Genomic DNA, 14,656 nt, shown 5'->3' with positions numbered 1-14,656 from the left:
ATCACACGCCCAAAAATTTAGTGGGGGGAGGGGTGCAATTGTCAGCCATGATGGATGGTTTACCTGTAAGTCTGTATCAAAACCACCTCCACACAGAGAACATCCTCTGCTGGCTTTACAGCCAATGGTGGAGAAATGTTTACCTACCTCATCCATCAAGCTCTTGTTCCACTTCTACTCCACCTCTTCCCTTACAATCTCCTTCCTGCAAGAGCTGCAAACCTCAAATCCCCCAGAGTATCAAGTGCACTAATTCACATCAGATCATTAGTGCAATTTAATTACAGATTAGCGCACTATCTCTCTTTCTCCTTACCCTATTCAGCATGGCACAGCTGAATGCCTTCACTCTGATTAATGAGGACACACACAGTAATAATACAAATAAGGAATTAAAACATGGCCGCTTGGCTGTGTAAACATCGCGAGGCATGTCTGAGAGGATGGGTCCTGCGGCTCTGACAGAGGGATAAAGACGCAGGAAGAGTAATGAGCTTCAGACACGTTCTCGACATGTTCCCATTACGCCTCTTGCTGAGCATGCATTCATGCACATTTGCACACCCCGACACAAAAACACACAAAAATACAAAGCTCAGTGTAATACATCTGGTCGTGCAGGTTCCATTTTTAATTACGTGGCAGGTATATGAAGTAATAAGACCTATAGTAAGTAGTCTGTTTCAGGACAAATTACTTGAAACTGCAACAGTCTTGCTTCCTCTTTCCACTCACCTTCCTTTCCCCTCATAGATAACATCTAGCATATTGTCAGCTAACACCCTCAGGTGTCTTGCGTATCTTCGGGAACAATTTGTCTAACCATGACAGAGACACATTTGCATTTTGGAAAAAAAAAACACAAATTCTAGAAACACTTCACCGCTGAGTTTTTGGAACTCATCTTCAACGGTTTCTCTGCTCTGCTCCATCTCTATCCAGATGTTATCCTCTCACTCTCAGCATTAAATCATGTCCATCTCCCCTCCAGGCGCTCTCTGCAGCAGGCCTCGGCTCAGGCTTGACTGAGGCCGTCATCGTCAATCCGTTCGAAGTGGTGAAAGTCAGTCTCCAGGCCAACAGAGACTCATTCACAGAGGTTGAGTGAAAGAAAATGCTAATTTGACTTGTAAAATGTTGCTAAATGTTCACGTTTTCCTTGTAGCTCCTTGACGAGATCCTTTTCAATTCTGTCTTTCGACAGCAACCCTCCGCTTTCGCCCAAGCACGACGTATTATCGAGTCAGATGGCTATGGATTGAGAGGTCTGAATAAAGGGTTAACATCAACACTGGGACGCCATGGAGTTTTCAACATGATCTACTTTGGCTTCTACTTTAATGTCAAGGATGCAATCCCTGCCAATCCGGTAATATGCAAATGAAAAATCTGCACTGTGTGGAATTTTGTCTGTGGCACATTCCTGTTGCTGTGCTTCAGTGCTGCCTAACCTTTCCTGACTCTGCCTACTTTTGGCTAACCTCAGCCTCTGTGATCCTCACATGTCCTCGCCACATTGCTGCGGGAGCATAACAAGTGTTTAACAGTATGATTAGCTTGCACGGCACGGAGGAAGCAGAAATCAGAGAGAAGCTTCCAAGATCAGCCCCACTAATACCTCGTCTGTTTGCTCTTCATAACATCCTCAAAGTTTCGGATTACACATCCGGCAGCGCCTGATGGCCCAAACAAAAGTTAATTTTGTTTAATGGAAACGTTACCATACGCCACTTCCACATGTACAATTCAGAGCATTAGATTAGAAGTCCAATGAACTAATTGGAAGCAGACAACCGTACTATTTTCGAGAGGAGGCTACAGTGGGAGGCCCGGCTCTGTTGTATTTTCCAAATTTTTCCAAAGCTGCATGATGCACATCGAAGTGGCCATCCTCTGTGAATAATGATTATGTGGCTACATGACTTAAATAACTTTCTTCTTAGGTTATGGCCGTTACTTATAGGCTTCATCCATTTATGTGTGCGGTGCAGGAATTTTGTTTGCGAGAGGCTAACGACACACGCTTTTAAAATATACAGTGACTTGCAAAAGTGTTTATACTGTTTAAAACTTCTTGTGATTTTGTCAGAACATTTGCTACAACTTAAGTGTGCTTTATAGACCTATAGAATATACTCTTAAAATTAAGGAAAGCGTAGTTCAAGTCTTTAGGCCTATGCCTAGACCAACTTTGTACATCTAGAGACGGAAATTTATCTCCTTTTCTCTTCGTGAGATAACTCGTGCTCAGTTGTTTCACCTAAAGAGCATCTGTGAACACAACATGGAGTATGGGTCAAACTAAACCATTCAGTTGTAGCTCTGGCTGTATGTTCAGGGTCGTGTTGTGAACCTTCTTTTGCGCTGTCCAACAGGATTGACCTGGTCGTCCTCCATCCATCTCCTCGTTAGATGGATGGAGCTTACCTCTCTCAACAGAACATCAGTATTCATAGCACATGATTCTGCCAACACCATTATTCATTGAGAGTGATTTGCATAAATATTATTTTTTCGTGACTTTTATGCAAAACGGAATTTTGCAAGAAGGTAAAAAGTTAAATATTTTGTCTCTTCTGGCCAGAGCACCTTCTACATGTTTGCTCTTTCTCCTTTCAACTTAGGGTTTATTTATGCCAATAATCCATGAATGTCAGCCCAATTTATGAGATTAAGTGGCCCTAAGTTGGATTCTTTTAACAAACAACTGATTTCTCAGTGCAATTGGTTGCACTTCTTTTTATTTAGAGCTAATGGGGTTTAATACGTATTCACACTACATAATTCTGATTTTATTTTTATTTTAAACCCCGTATTTAGTTTTATTCGACCTTGTAATCATACACTAATTTCTACAGTCAAAAATCCTTTTTAATAAATTATGTTAGAGTTTTCCAAAATATGAACTTCACAGAGCACTGTAAATGTGTCTTGTGTGTGTTTTGGAGACTGAGCTAAAGTTTCATTGCTTAAAGCTTGTCAGCAACATGAGCAATGAGCTTTCAAGTCAATCATGTCAATAGTCAAATTTAGATTACCGAGCCCAGGCTTCTGTTGTACGTACATTTGAATAGCACATAGGAGGCAGATAGCACACTACCATCATTCACTAGGGGATGTGTGAGGAGATGTTTGCTTAAGGCTGTTAGGAAGTGGCTTGATGGGTGTACTTAGGCCGTGGCTATATTCCTCCCCCCTCCGCCCCCTTAACCCGCATCCCACTTGAAAAAAACAGAAGAAGTGGGATTAGATGTTGATTTACCACAGCTCTCGGGGTGTCCAGCCGCTTGAGAAAGCCCTGGACCGGAGAAGCTGCTGTCATTTGTAAAAATATCCTGGCCAATTAGCTGTCAGAGCTCTCCGAGTCTGGGCTTCTTTGGTACAGTAATACCCCTGTGCCGAGTCACAGGCCAATTACCCAAATTGTCCCCATATGCCTCCCTACTCTGCCTGCGTGAACCCTGTTTATAAATCCTCCGTCTTGGCTCCTCAAAGAACATGTGGTTCTGCTCAGCCAATCACAACGTTGCACCACAGTCAGGAAGCGCAAATTTGCCCCTCGGAGCCCCTCCTTCCACTACCATAAAATGATCCGGGCTTTCATGCCAGGTTTGAAATCATACGCTCCGATCCCATCATCTCTGTTTCACTTTCGCTCTCGCATAAAAATGCAGTGTCAAATTACTGTGTGTATTAACTTAGTGTCACTTTTTTTTGTGTGTGCACTTTTTTATTTGTTTTTAGTTCTCAAGCTCACTTATGAAAACGTTTCCAATGAAGATTATGCTTGTCAAACCAATAAGCTTCAATGTCGTCTTCCAAACAGGACCCCACGTTAGAGTTCCTGAGGAAGTTTGCGATTGGCCTGACGTCTGGGACCATCTCGTCAATTGCGAATATTCCCTTTGACGTAGCAAAGAGCCGCATCCAAGGGCCCCAGCCGGAACCAGGAGCGATCAAGTACCGCACCTGCTTCCAGACCATGTCACTGGTGTACCGCGAAGAGGGGTAAAAACAACACCGAAAAATAACGTCCAAAAAAAGATGATTCAAGGAATACTGAGCCAATATCAAAAACGGGGTTCCAAACATCTGTCCTGCAACTTTTTATTGTGTCCCAGTTTCAACAGACTTGAGTCAAAGAACTCAATTATGTCCTCACACAGTCAGGATCTACAGAGTTTTGTGAATGACGCTACTAAACGTTGCAGGACGCTGGCCCTCCAGGACTGGACACATGTGCCTTAAAGGAATAGTCCCGTTTGAGCTTCTGTTAAAGGGTTAAAAGGTTAAATAGCAGTTTATATCTTAACTCTCTTGGCGTCAGAGTTTAGAATAAATTGGCCCCTCTTGTTCAAAAGGGGCCGAGACCAAACCAGACTCTTTATGTGTTAAAAAAAAAAAAAGTCTGGTTTCCAGTTTTAGAGCAGTGAATGCAAACAGGATTTATGAACCTTTAAACCAACATTATCTGAGTCGGTCTTTAGAACGGTCTCAGAAACCCACGGTCAAAAATAAATGTATTTGTTCAGGGGAAGACGCAGTGTTTTAAAAGTTAAGCCAATTCAGGTGAGTTGTTTTCTTGAATTGTTTTTTTTTATATGTATTTAACTACTTCTTAGGTGTTTGGAAACATTTACATCATAGCCTCACTTTTAACCCCACCTTCAAACTCAATTGTTTAAGATGTAACAACTGCAAGATTTAACCATTTTTCCTCTGTGGTCTTGTCAAAATAACTGTCTGATATCAAAGGAAAGCTGCTTATTTTACTACTTTAGGTGAAGGATTCTTTAAAATTATTTTCATACCTGAAACTTGGTGTGTTTCACACAGAAAAATAATTGATGGTACTCCAACCACTATTTCCTGTCTAAATAATTATCAGCTGCAGGGCAAATTACTTCCCAATACAAATACAAAAAAAAAAATCTAGACAATTAATTTGTTTTAAGATGATTCAAGGTAGCTCTGTTCTTGGCGCCGAGTCATTAGCTTTAACCTCCAGCATCTCCTAATCTGGATGCAACCTTATTCCTAATCCAAGAAGTTTTTGAGTGAATTGTGTGTGTGAAATATCTCTAGATAACCTGATTATAAATATGCATTGATCTTTCAAAGGTTGAAGGATGACCTAAAGAAATGATATCTGTTTATGTAGCTTGCATAGCATAGTGCTTTCTAAACTGCACCAGTATGGACTGAGTTGGTACAAAATGCCCACAAAGTTCTTGATTTGTATTAGAAATAAGATGGGTTGCATTTTGTTGGGCAAAACTTCCTGCGCCTCAAAGTAGACTTGGCGAAAACATAATATCTGACGTCTTCTAAGCATTTTTATCAACTGATAACTCACAGCCAAACAACTAGAATTTTCCCCAGAGGGATTTTTTTTTGATATATGAAAGCTACAAGCATTACAGTGCTCACTTCAAATTTGGATTCTTCAGTCACTTTATCCTTGAATCTTTATCCATTAGTAAATGTTAGAAACCTGACTAATAATCGTAGCAAAAATCCTGTTTCAGTTTAGATGTTTAACACGCTACGCTGGAAGCAACAAGTAACAGTAAACAGCACAAGTGCCAGAACTTTGCAGGGATATGTCTGTAGAATTGTGATTATTGAAACACATTATAGGGAAGACATTTAGCTAAACTGTGAACATTTTCAGTGAGAAGTGCATCTTGCTACCCACGATTATGAATTACTTCAACTTTCAGTGCCTAACCCGTTGTTGCAGCCAAAGTCAATCTTGCAGCAACACCACCAGGGATGCCAGGGATCCACTGCATTTTCGATCACGTTTTGCATTTTGTGAAGAATGAAATAGCCTTTGTCTTCTGAGGTTTTCATGTTATTTCCTTCAGGGGTTGTTGGTGCATCGCCACCACTGGCAAGGGAGTAAACAGGTTTAACAAAGAGTTTGGTTCGTTTTGCACAGTCCAGTTTGAAAACTAACCAAGCCAGCTGAAATTGTAATCAAACTGAGTCTACCAGACCGTCAGGTGTGAAAACCCCCTTAATGCAAAGCCGTAAAACACAAATGTCAAATTCTATGCTGCGCTCAGCATGATGCCAATCATAAATTTTATCAGTGACTGCAGAAGTTTATCACTTCTGGAGTAACTGTGGACATACTCTCAAGCCTCAGAGACTGACAACTCCAAATGGAGGTTTCAAGGAAAGATGTATGTTATGTTAGCAGTTGCCCCGGGCTTTCTATTTTGCCCCCATGCCTCTCCCTGAGACAAGACCCCAAAAGATGTTTGTCGTTAGTGGATGTTGTTAGTTTGTAGATGGGATGGGGGTAGCGGCCTGAGCGGCACTGAAGCCTTGTCGCGGGCGTGCACAAACTGTGCCCCCGCCGCCACATCCAGTCCCCTTCCCTTAACACAACACAGTCTCAGCTAATTAGTGGTCCCTATGGGAGACATCGTTAAGCAGACCCTAACGAGCCGCGCGGCGCTCCACGGGTCAATCTAATCAGACAGAGGGCCAGGGAGGAAGTGGGTCGAGCCTTATTAACGCCATCATTGGCGGGGGCAGGGAGCGGGACAGGGAGCACGAGGCAGAGGCAGGCAGCCACTGATCACCTTGAACGCATTAAGGGACAGGTATTCGCCAGCGCTGCCTGTTAGTCCCCGATGAGGTGATAGACGTGCCAGGCAGCAGACAGACGGAAAGCGAGGCGAGATCAATCAACATCAACAGGAGCAGGGATGTGTGTTGCAGAATGTTCCCTCTCAGATTAAGGCGCGTTATCACGAAAAAGCGATTGATTTTACTTGTTTGTCACCTTGAAGTTGCAGCTAGTAAAGACAACCCTGCTTTTGTCGAGAGTTGAGCCAACATAATCGTTTTATCGTTTTTTTTGCTGAATATTTATGCTGCACTGATATTTGAAATCAGAAAATTAACCCAAGGAAAGGTTTCCTGTCAGTTCTAAAGGAGACTTATTTAAACTGAGACTGAATTTACTTTTTTTGTTTGTTTGGTTGGTTGTTTGATTACTTTGCTAGTGTGTGTCTGTATTTCCAACTGATTTTTCCATTTTTTTTCTGCAGTTTCTTGGCTCTATACAAAGGTTTGGTTCCCAAGATAATGAGACTTGGACCAGGTAAAAAAAGTTTGACACTTTACGTTCATTGTTTTAGTTTTATAATGTAAATATAATGTTTGTAAAATGTAAAATATGGTGCATAAACCTAAATCTGTCATTTTTAACACTTGAAACCCTTATTTTGAGATTTCATTGTACATTTCCAAAGATGTGAAGCCATGACCAGCTTGTTCATCTTTTCTTGGAACATTATTAGGAATTATAAATTACATAACTATGCAGAGCTTTTATAAAATCATTTCTGATACGTATTTTACAGTACCTCGCCTTGCGTTTCAAACCCAATGAACCTTTTCACATTTCAAGATATTGCGACCACAAACTTCTGTGTGTCAACTTTGGATTTTTATTGATATATTGAAAAAAGCAGAATTGGGAAGTAGAAAGTTTCTGCAAATAAAAATCCAAAAAGAGTGGAGATGATTTGTTTCCAGTTTCCTGAGTCAACACTTTGTCTTTTGACTCTCTGAGCGTTGTACTTTTAGATGAACTGAGGCAGTCTTGTTTGTTTTCCAGCCTCTAATATTTCATGCTGTATAATTTTACCCTGTGCTCCCACCAATTCTTTCTTGTCCCTGCTGCAGAAAAAAAAAACATTCCCACAAAATGATGCTGCCACTGTCATGTTTCACAGTGCTGGTGATGTGAATGTTACATTTCTTACAGGCCGAGAGGTTATATCCTGATGAAATATGATCACAACACCTTTTCTTATATTTTGGTTTGTTGGGAACTGAAAAAAGGAACTAGATTTTGAGAGTGCTCCACTTATTCTGGAGGCCCATCTGCTGTGTGCCTTTGTCCTCATGATGCTGATTGTTCAGCGATGTTCTCCAACAAACCATTTTATAAATGTGCCCAACTTTGTATTTGTCTGCCATATAAAATCTGAAAACATTTCAGGATTTTTTGTAGCATAATAAGATGTGAAAAAGTTTAAGAGTTGTGCATGGTTTTGCGAGGCGCTGTATGTTTGCTTTCAGCAAGTAGCATATATATACTTGAAGTTGTAGTCGTCTGTTGTCTGGATCTAATGGAGGCAGCAAATCTCCTTAATCCTCATTTAAATATAATGACAATTAAAGCAGTGCTCCTCTCCTGTCCCGTGTAAATGAGGCTGTGTGTCTCTGTCATGTTTTGCTGCAGGTGGAGGGGTGATGCTGCTGGTCTACGAATATGTGTCGATCTGGTTGCAGAAGAACTGGTAACGAGAAAACCACAGGAGAGAAACGAAAGCCTGTAATTTCTGTTCCAAATTTATTCCTCATCGACAGCATTGGTGACTTACCACGAAGCCTTTGGTTTTGTTTTTTCTAAGATTTATAAAAATACCAAAACAGTGTTCCCATATTTTTACGATACATCTTTCTCACTAATAAAAGCTGTGTAAACCAATAGGTTTTCATCACCAAAAAGTATTTAGTTTTTTTTTGTACCAGTCCTAGAATAGACAAAGCAGTGCCGACTTTATAAAGTGACCTTTGTAAATGGAGCTCTAAAGTTATTAGGCAAAATTTTTTTTTTTTTTTCTGTGCCACTCTGTTTGTCCCCGACTTGTTTAAAATGGGTCAGAGTTTGGTTTTGTTTTCTGTTGCTTTTTTCAAAAATGACTAAATAAATAGGCAATTGCCTTCACTTTACGACAACTCTTCTGTTATTCCCTCTTTTGTCTAGATGAAGCCAGTGGTAGATGATTCCAATATTTTAATTCTTCATACATTTTAAAACTAACACTTTCAAGGCTTTCATTAAAAAAAAATGATCCAAAGCACTAAAAACGTCATTTAAACTTCTCTAAATGAATGAATTAAAATTTAACTAAGTTTGTAAACCAACATTAATTAATTAGAGGTTCTCTTCCTCTTTGGTTCTTCTTCAACGGGAAGAATTGCATCAGTTTTAAAGTCAACTTTTACATCAGTGACTTTTCTTCTTTTTCCCCCCCCTTGAGAGTTTTATTGTGCAGTTTTTGTTTTAGGGATGCACATTATTTCTGTCATCATAAACATGTGTTTGTTCTTATTTGAACAGATTCACATACTTTACCTATCCCATGTGGGAATAGGTTCAAGCTAATTAGTGAGTTTTATGGAAAAAAAACCCAAACATTATAAACATAGGGATGACTCAAATTAAATCACTTGCAGTCCAAACAATTTGTGTACTTATTCATGTGTAAAGTATGACATTTTTTATAGATATAATTCAAAGTAGCCACATCATACCAATTTGTGTTTTTGCTTTTTGTTTATAACCACTGTGGTTATGCAGTTCTTTAAAAAAGGTATTTACGCCAGGCAGGATTTTTCACACTTTTCCACATTACAGCCACGTTGAATCCAGATAAACTGCATTTCATTGGGATTTCATGTGACAAACCAGCAGAAAGCAAACCACAACTGTGACATGGAGAAAAAATGACACATGGCTCTCGATATTTTCTACAAATTAAAATCTGAAAACAGATCTGGGCTCTATTTGTAATTGACCCTGGAGAGACAGCACTGTGTAGAGCCTTTCACTGCAACCAGCTTTTCACCTAAAGAGGCTGACAGCTTTACCTTTATTTTTGTCTAAATGGATAGAAAGCAAACATCGGTTTTCAAGTCTTTTTACTGTTTCTTACTGTTGAAATCTGAACTATGCCTTTAGTTCCTTTTGGAGCAGTCTTTATGCTCCAAAAGGAATAAAATGCAATTGCTTTGTAATAAAATAAAAAAACAGACTTCTAAAACCTGCATATTTTAAAATTAAATGTACGTTGAGAAACATTAGTTTATTCTTTATCATTTTAAATTTATTAAAGATCCATTTTGGAAGGTCTAAAGAGCCGCAGGTTGGAGACCCATGAACTAAGCCGTCCAAAGATGCAGCTTTGACTGCATGTTTATGTACGTTGAAGTCAACCTGAAGTCTTTCAGCAATGTTCCTTCCAGCATTGACCTCTATTTAGTGTCATCCATCTTCTTATTGCCTCCAATCAGTTTCCCTCTCTGTACAACAGGAAGCACCAAAGCATGATGCTGCCACTGCTGTTTTTCACTGTGGGGGTTGCTATGGTGACATGCAGTGTTGGCTTTGACATAACTCTTTCCACCTAGAGCTTTGTGCATTTTGTCAATTTGACCTCTTGTGTCCCTCTTCCAAAAATGCCTTTCTTCTTTTTATTTTTCCATAATTGTCAGACTGGAGCAGCGCTCAGCTAACAGTTGTCCTGTCAACAGATTCTCCCACCTGAGCTGTGGACCTGTGCAGCTCCTCTATAGTTACCTTGTTCCTCTTAGCATTCTCTCCTATCAGGGCTCTGCAACCTTCACAGCCTAAAGTGTCGTTTCCTCTCTCAGGCCAGCCAACCAAAACTTGTTTAGAGCTGCAAACGTCGCAAAACTATTTGGGGAAAAAAGACGACTTGTAATTTTTAATGAACACATCTACTCCTGAAAATTAATTTTTTAAGAACCAACATTTTATCTATATTTTTTACTGATCTAAAATAAAGATAAACATAAAATGTAGCAAAAAAGAGGATAGATCTTTTCTTTCTGCGAGGTGGAAAATGATGTAAAAGTTTTATCACATAATTTCCAACAAACAGATTTTAAAAGCGTATTACTGGCACTTTTAGTGTCATTCTCTGTAGAGATTCAAATCAAATACTCCAAGAAGAAACCTAAAAAAAAAAAAAAAACACCAGCTAAATCCTGCATTTCTTATTATATGCAGGTTTTATGTATTTAAAAATGTTAGTTTTGTATACTTTTAGTTATGAAGAGTGATTATAGAAGGCGCCTGGTTTAGGTGGACGCCCATGTTTTGGTAGGTTTTCATTCTTAACATAGTACCTCCAGTTTTGGATACTTCAGTGCTATGTGAAATCTCCAAAGCCTGAAATGTAACTTTTCTTAACCTAACCCGGATTTAAACAACGTTGATCCTGACCCGCCTGCTGTATTCCTCAAAACTCTGAGGCCTTCGCAGAGCAGGCTTCATGTTGAAGCTAAATTACACACAGGTGTACTATTTGACTCTATTTTCTTTATTTTCTGTCCAATTAAATGGGGGTTAAATGCAAACGCTTACCGCTGTTTTCAGATTTTTGTCTTTTTCCTTTCACTTCAGCTATGCACTATTTTGTGTTGATCACAATAACATGAAATCCCGACAGAACGCATTAAAGTTAGTTTTTCTGTGACAACATGCGAAAGAGCTTGAGAGAAATAAATGTTTTCATAATTTGATCGCTTTTGCTATTTTAAGAATATCATTGAGTCATCACATTTTCTATTAAATTACTATTTTTCAACCTTTCCATGATCTGAAATTGACCTTTTTTTTTTTTTAACCACGCATAAAAGGTGGAGTTTTGTGTCCATGTTTTGTTAAAAATTGAGAGGCTGAAACAACGTGCTCCTTATGCCCTCGTGCGAGCTGCGGTCGGGATGCATTCTTCCCCGTGCCCTAATGGCCGACTTCTGCTGTCACACATCCGTCTTCCCTGCTCGTGTTTCAGCCCGGCGCTGATATAAGCGTATCGGCTTTCCCCCAGTTTACCGCGCCATCGCTCGCTTCTCGTCTCCCCGCCATCCTAGCCTTTTGTTGTTTGACTAGCTGTCAGTCGAACAAGTTGCGCTTGCCAGCTGAGTGTCAGTCTCTTCCGTGTCTTGAACGTAGCTTCCAGTGCAAGCTAAGACAACACGCTTTAGAAAAATTCTAACGAGTCCTCGGGTTTTGACGGAGGGTGTGGGGAGTTCTTGTTCACGTTCCCTCCCTCAGCCCGCATATCTTTTCCACAAATATGCAATCTCACAACACACCTGTCCGATAGCTGCAGGGCGTCATGGCTGCCCTCGAAGACTCTTATCGTGACCTTATCTGGTAGCGCCGACCGAGCCACGTTGGCATTTGCCAGCCGCCCCCTTAATGCGGGAGTTTTCATCTGCGCCAAACTAAAACGGCTGCTACTTTTTTTTTCTTTTTTCTTTTTTGCCCGGGGACGTGCGGTGATAGATGAACAACCGTGGCTTGCAGACTGATGAAATCGTAAGCACCCAACCTGTCCCTTTTTTCGTAATGAAGTGCTCGGCGTGGATGTGTTTGTTTCTGGCCTGACAGCTTGCAACATGCGCGCCCAAAATTGCCGGTAGCTAGGCAACAAAGCCACCTTCAACTGAATTCCCCGCACATCTTGATCACCATAAATCAGCAAAGTATGCGGCCTCAATATGAAGCGTTTCACCTCGGTGGTTCCACTTTGACAAACCTGCAATCTGCGCTCGGCTCTCCCTGTGTTTTCCAATGCAAACACAGTCGGTGATTAATGTGCATTAAAATCTACCACAGTGAGGGTGCATGTATGCACAAAGACATCCTGGTTTTGTCTCTGCTGATTTCTTTTCTTTCCCCCCGCTCTCCACCTCTCAAAATCCCGAGTTCGAGAGGTTTTGCTCACCTGTCTGCTCGACGTTGTTGTTTTAAGACATTAGGAAAACACTCTGGCTGTCGTCAGCTTCTTTTAAAAGTGCTCACTGAGCAGAAGCACGCATGGAGCTCTGTGTTCAGCCAGTGTCAACATTCTCTGCTCTGTGTTACCCTGCAAAAACCGAAGGCTGCCTTGTTTCTGATTGCATGTGAAGAAGTAAAGATAACCATATGACACTGAAGTCAGACTCAACATAATTAATTATAAACACGTGTCGGCCCCTATTTTCAAAACTACATCTTGCAGGCCATAAAGCCGAGCAGCAACGGCTTTTGAGCACCTTTTTTGAAAATGTATTTGTCACGCGGCCTTTAGACGAGCTTGAATTCTAATGTGTTGAGTCAAAGGAGGCCATTTCTATTCGTTTTTTTTATTTATTTTTTTTGTTCTTAGAAGAAAAAATTGACTTTAAAACGGCATCCAACCCTCTTCTACTAGCAAACGAATCATTAGCTGTTGGCAATAGTTGGACTTCGGTTAGAGGATGGTGGCGATGGCCAGCCTCTGCAGTCTGCACGTCGCCCCTTCCCAATGCGATGTGGTTCACGTACGGTCAGACACTGCGACCGTGAGCAACGGTCCGTGACCACTGGATGCGGGGAGAGGTGCTTTCCAAGTCAAATCAGCTCCTGCATGGGGCGGACTGTTGACACTGCGACGCGGAGGCACTGTTTATGCTGCAACACGGGTCGGATAGACAAAAAAAAAAAAGTGAAACACCTCTCCAGTTCCCTCAGCAGCACCATAGTAGGAACAGAAAGGGAGCAGGTGAGCAGCTTTATCAAGAGATCAATCTGCGCCTCCACACCGCAGTGCAGTTTGTTTAAATCCTCGGCTTCCACTGCAGGGCTAGACGGGGCTTGCTAGACTCGCAGACGAATAATTTATTACTCCACACTTTTCCCCCCTTTCGGTATCTGTAGAAAGCGTTTCTTTTTTGTTTTTTTTGTTTCGTTTCGTTTCTTTGTCTTTCTGCAAACTTGTCATATATGAACTTTTCTTACTTAACGAACACAGCGAGCCGGTCCCGCAGAAACGGGCCCTGGCTTGACCCCTTATCTGCCTCATGCCCTGTCGATTGGCCCCGTACGGTGGCGTTTAGGTTTGGCGTTCCTTCCACACAACGCAAAACCCCATACAAACATTTTAAATCTCAAAATAAGCTGAAACTTATTCTCTCATGAATACAAACGGAGGTTTAAATGGACAACACGACATTGTAATTAACAAACGACTGTGGAGTATTTTTAGGGTCCGTTTTTTGTAAACTGACACTAAAGTAAGTGTAATTTCCTTTTCATGTAAAATATATAGTTAAGCCCAATATTATTCATAACCCTGGCAGATTTAAGCTCGGAATATTTTTTTGCCGATTTGATTAACATTGACTGGAAGTTATATTGACGTTTGCGAGTTGCGCAGTTATTGTCCAAACTTGAATCTGATAGAAAGTAAAAAAGACGTTATTGGACACTAAACGTTTTGGCTGAATGAAAATAATTTTACAATTGAATTATTTTGGTATTTGGCTGTACTTCCAATAGTTCTAGGAATAATAAAAAACAATCTATATAGTCATTGCCCTGATGTAACCACAATTTTTTTACACTTTCTGCACAACAGGCACAATGCAGATTTATTATTACTTTCAACCGAGATAAAGAGCATGAATAGATGTAATGAGGTCAGAAGACACTCCTGCATGTGCTGTTTTTCTGGCTTTAAGTTGCAGTATGTTGCGATGAACTCGGCGCACTCAAATTCTTTCTGATGGACTGCCCAATGAGGCATGACGCATGGAAATCAAAAACGCAGACTTTGAGGGCCTGCTCGCTGTTTTTGTTTGGTTTTTGTTTATGAAAAGCAGCTTCCTAATCATGTAAATCAGGCCAGAGTGCCAGAATACCCCGAATTTAGCAGAGATGGAGTCAAATCAAATGCTGAAAAACATTTTTCTTTTCTTTTTTTCCCGCGATGGGATGTGTACCGTATGTCTTCCGTGTTAATACCCCCAATCCCTCAAAACAAGCAGGAATGCCCCGGGGGGGGAAAAA

General features: G+C 40.7%; 1 protein-coding gene across 4 annotated transcripts in view; it reads left to right on the top strand.

The window, feature by feature from the left end:
- Nucleotides 1-8,769, top strand: part of slc25a21 (solute carrier family 25 member 21) — a 123,585-nt gene extending 114,816 nt beyond the window's left edge. For 2 of the 4 annotated variants that reach the window (XM_028001059.1, XM_028001058.1), the window contains 5 exons: nucleotides 992-1,099; nucleotides 1,205-1,369; nucleotides 3,827-4,008; nucleotides 7,068-7,120; nucleotides 8,270-8,763. In XM_028001059.1, coding sequence (XP_027856860.1) covers nucleotides 992-1,099; nucleotides 1,205-1,369; nucleotides 3,827-4,008; nucleotides 7,068-7,120; nucleotides 8,270-8,331 — 570 coding nt within the window. In that variant the 3' untranslated portion in view covers nucleotides 8,332-8,763. Of the gene's footprint in view, nucleotides 1-991; nucleotides 1,100-1,204; nucleotides 1,370-3,826; nucleotides 4,009-7,067; nucleotides 7,121-8,269 lie in introns of all 4 variants that reach the window. The other 2 variants (XM_028001060.1, XM_028001061.1) reach the window with 2 other exon arrangements.
- The last annotated feature ends 5,887 nt before the right edge of the window (nucleotides 8,770-14,656 follow it).

The sequence above is a fragment of the Xiphophorus couchianus genome, chromosome 19, assembly GCF_001444195.1.
Source record: "Xiphophorus couchianus chromosome 19, X_couchianus-1.0, whole genome shotgun sequence".
Lineage (NCBI taxonomy): Eukaryota > Metazoa > Chordata > Actinopteri > Cyprinodontiformes > Poeciliidae > Xiphophorus > Xiphophorus couchianus.
Note: the sequence above shows the minus strand (reverse complement) of the source record. Positions and strands in the feature narration are given on the sequence as shown.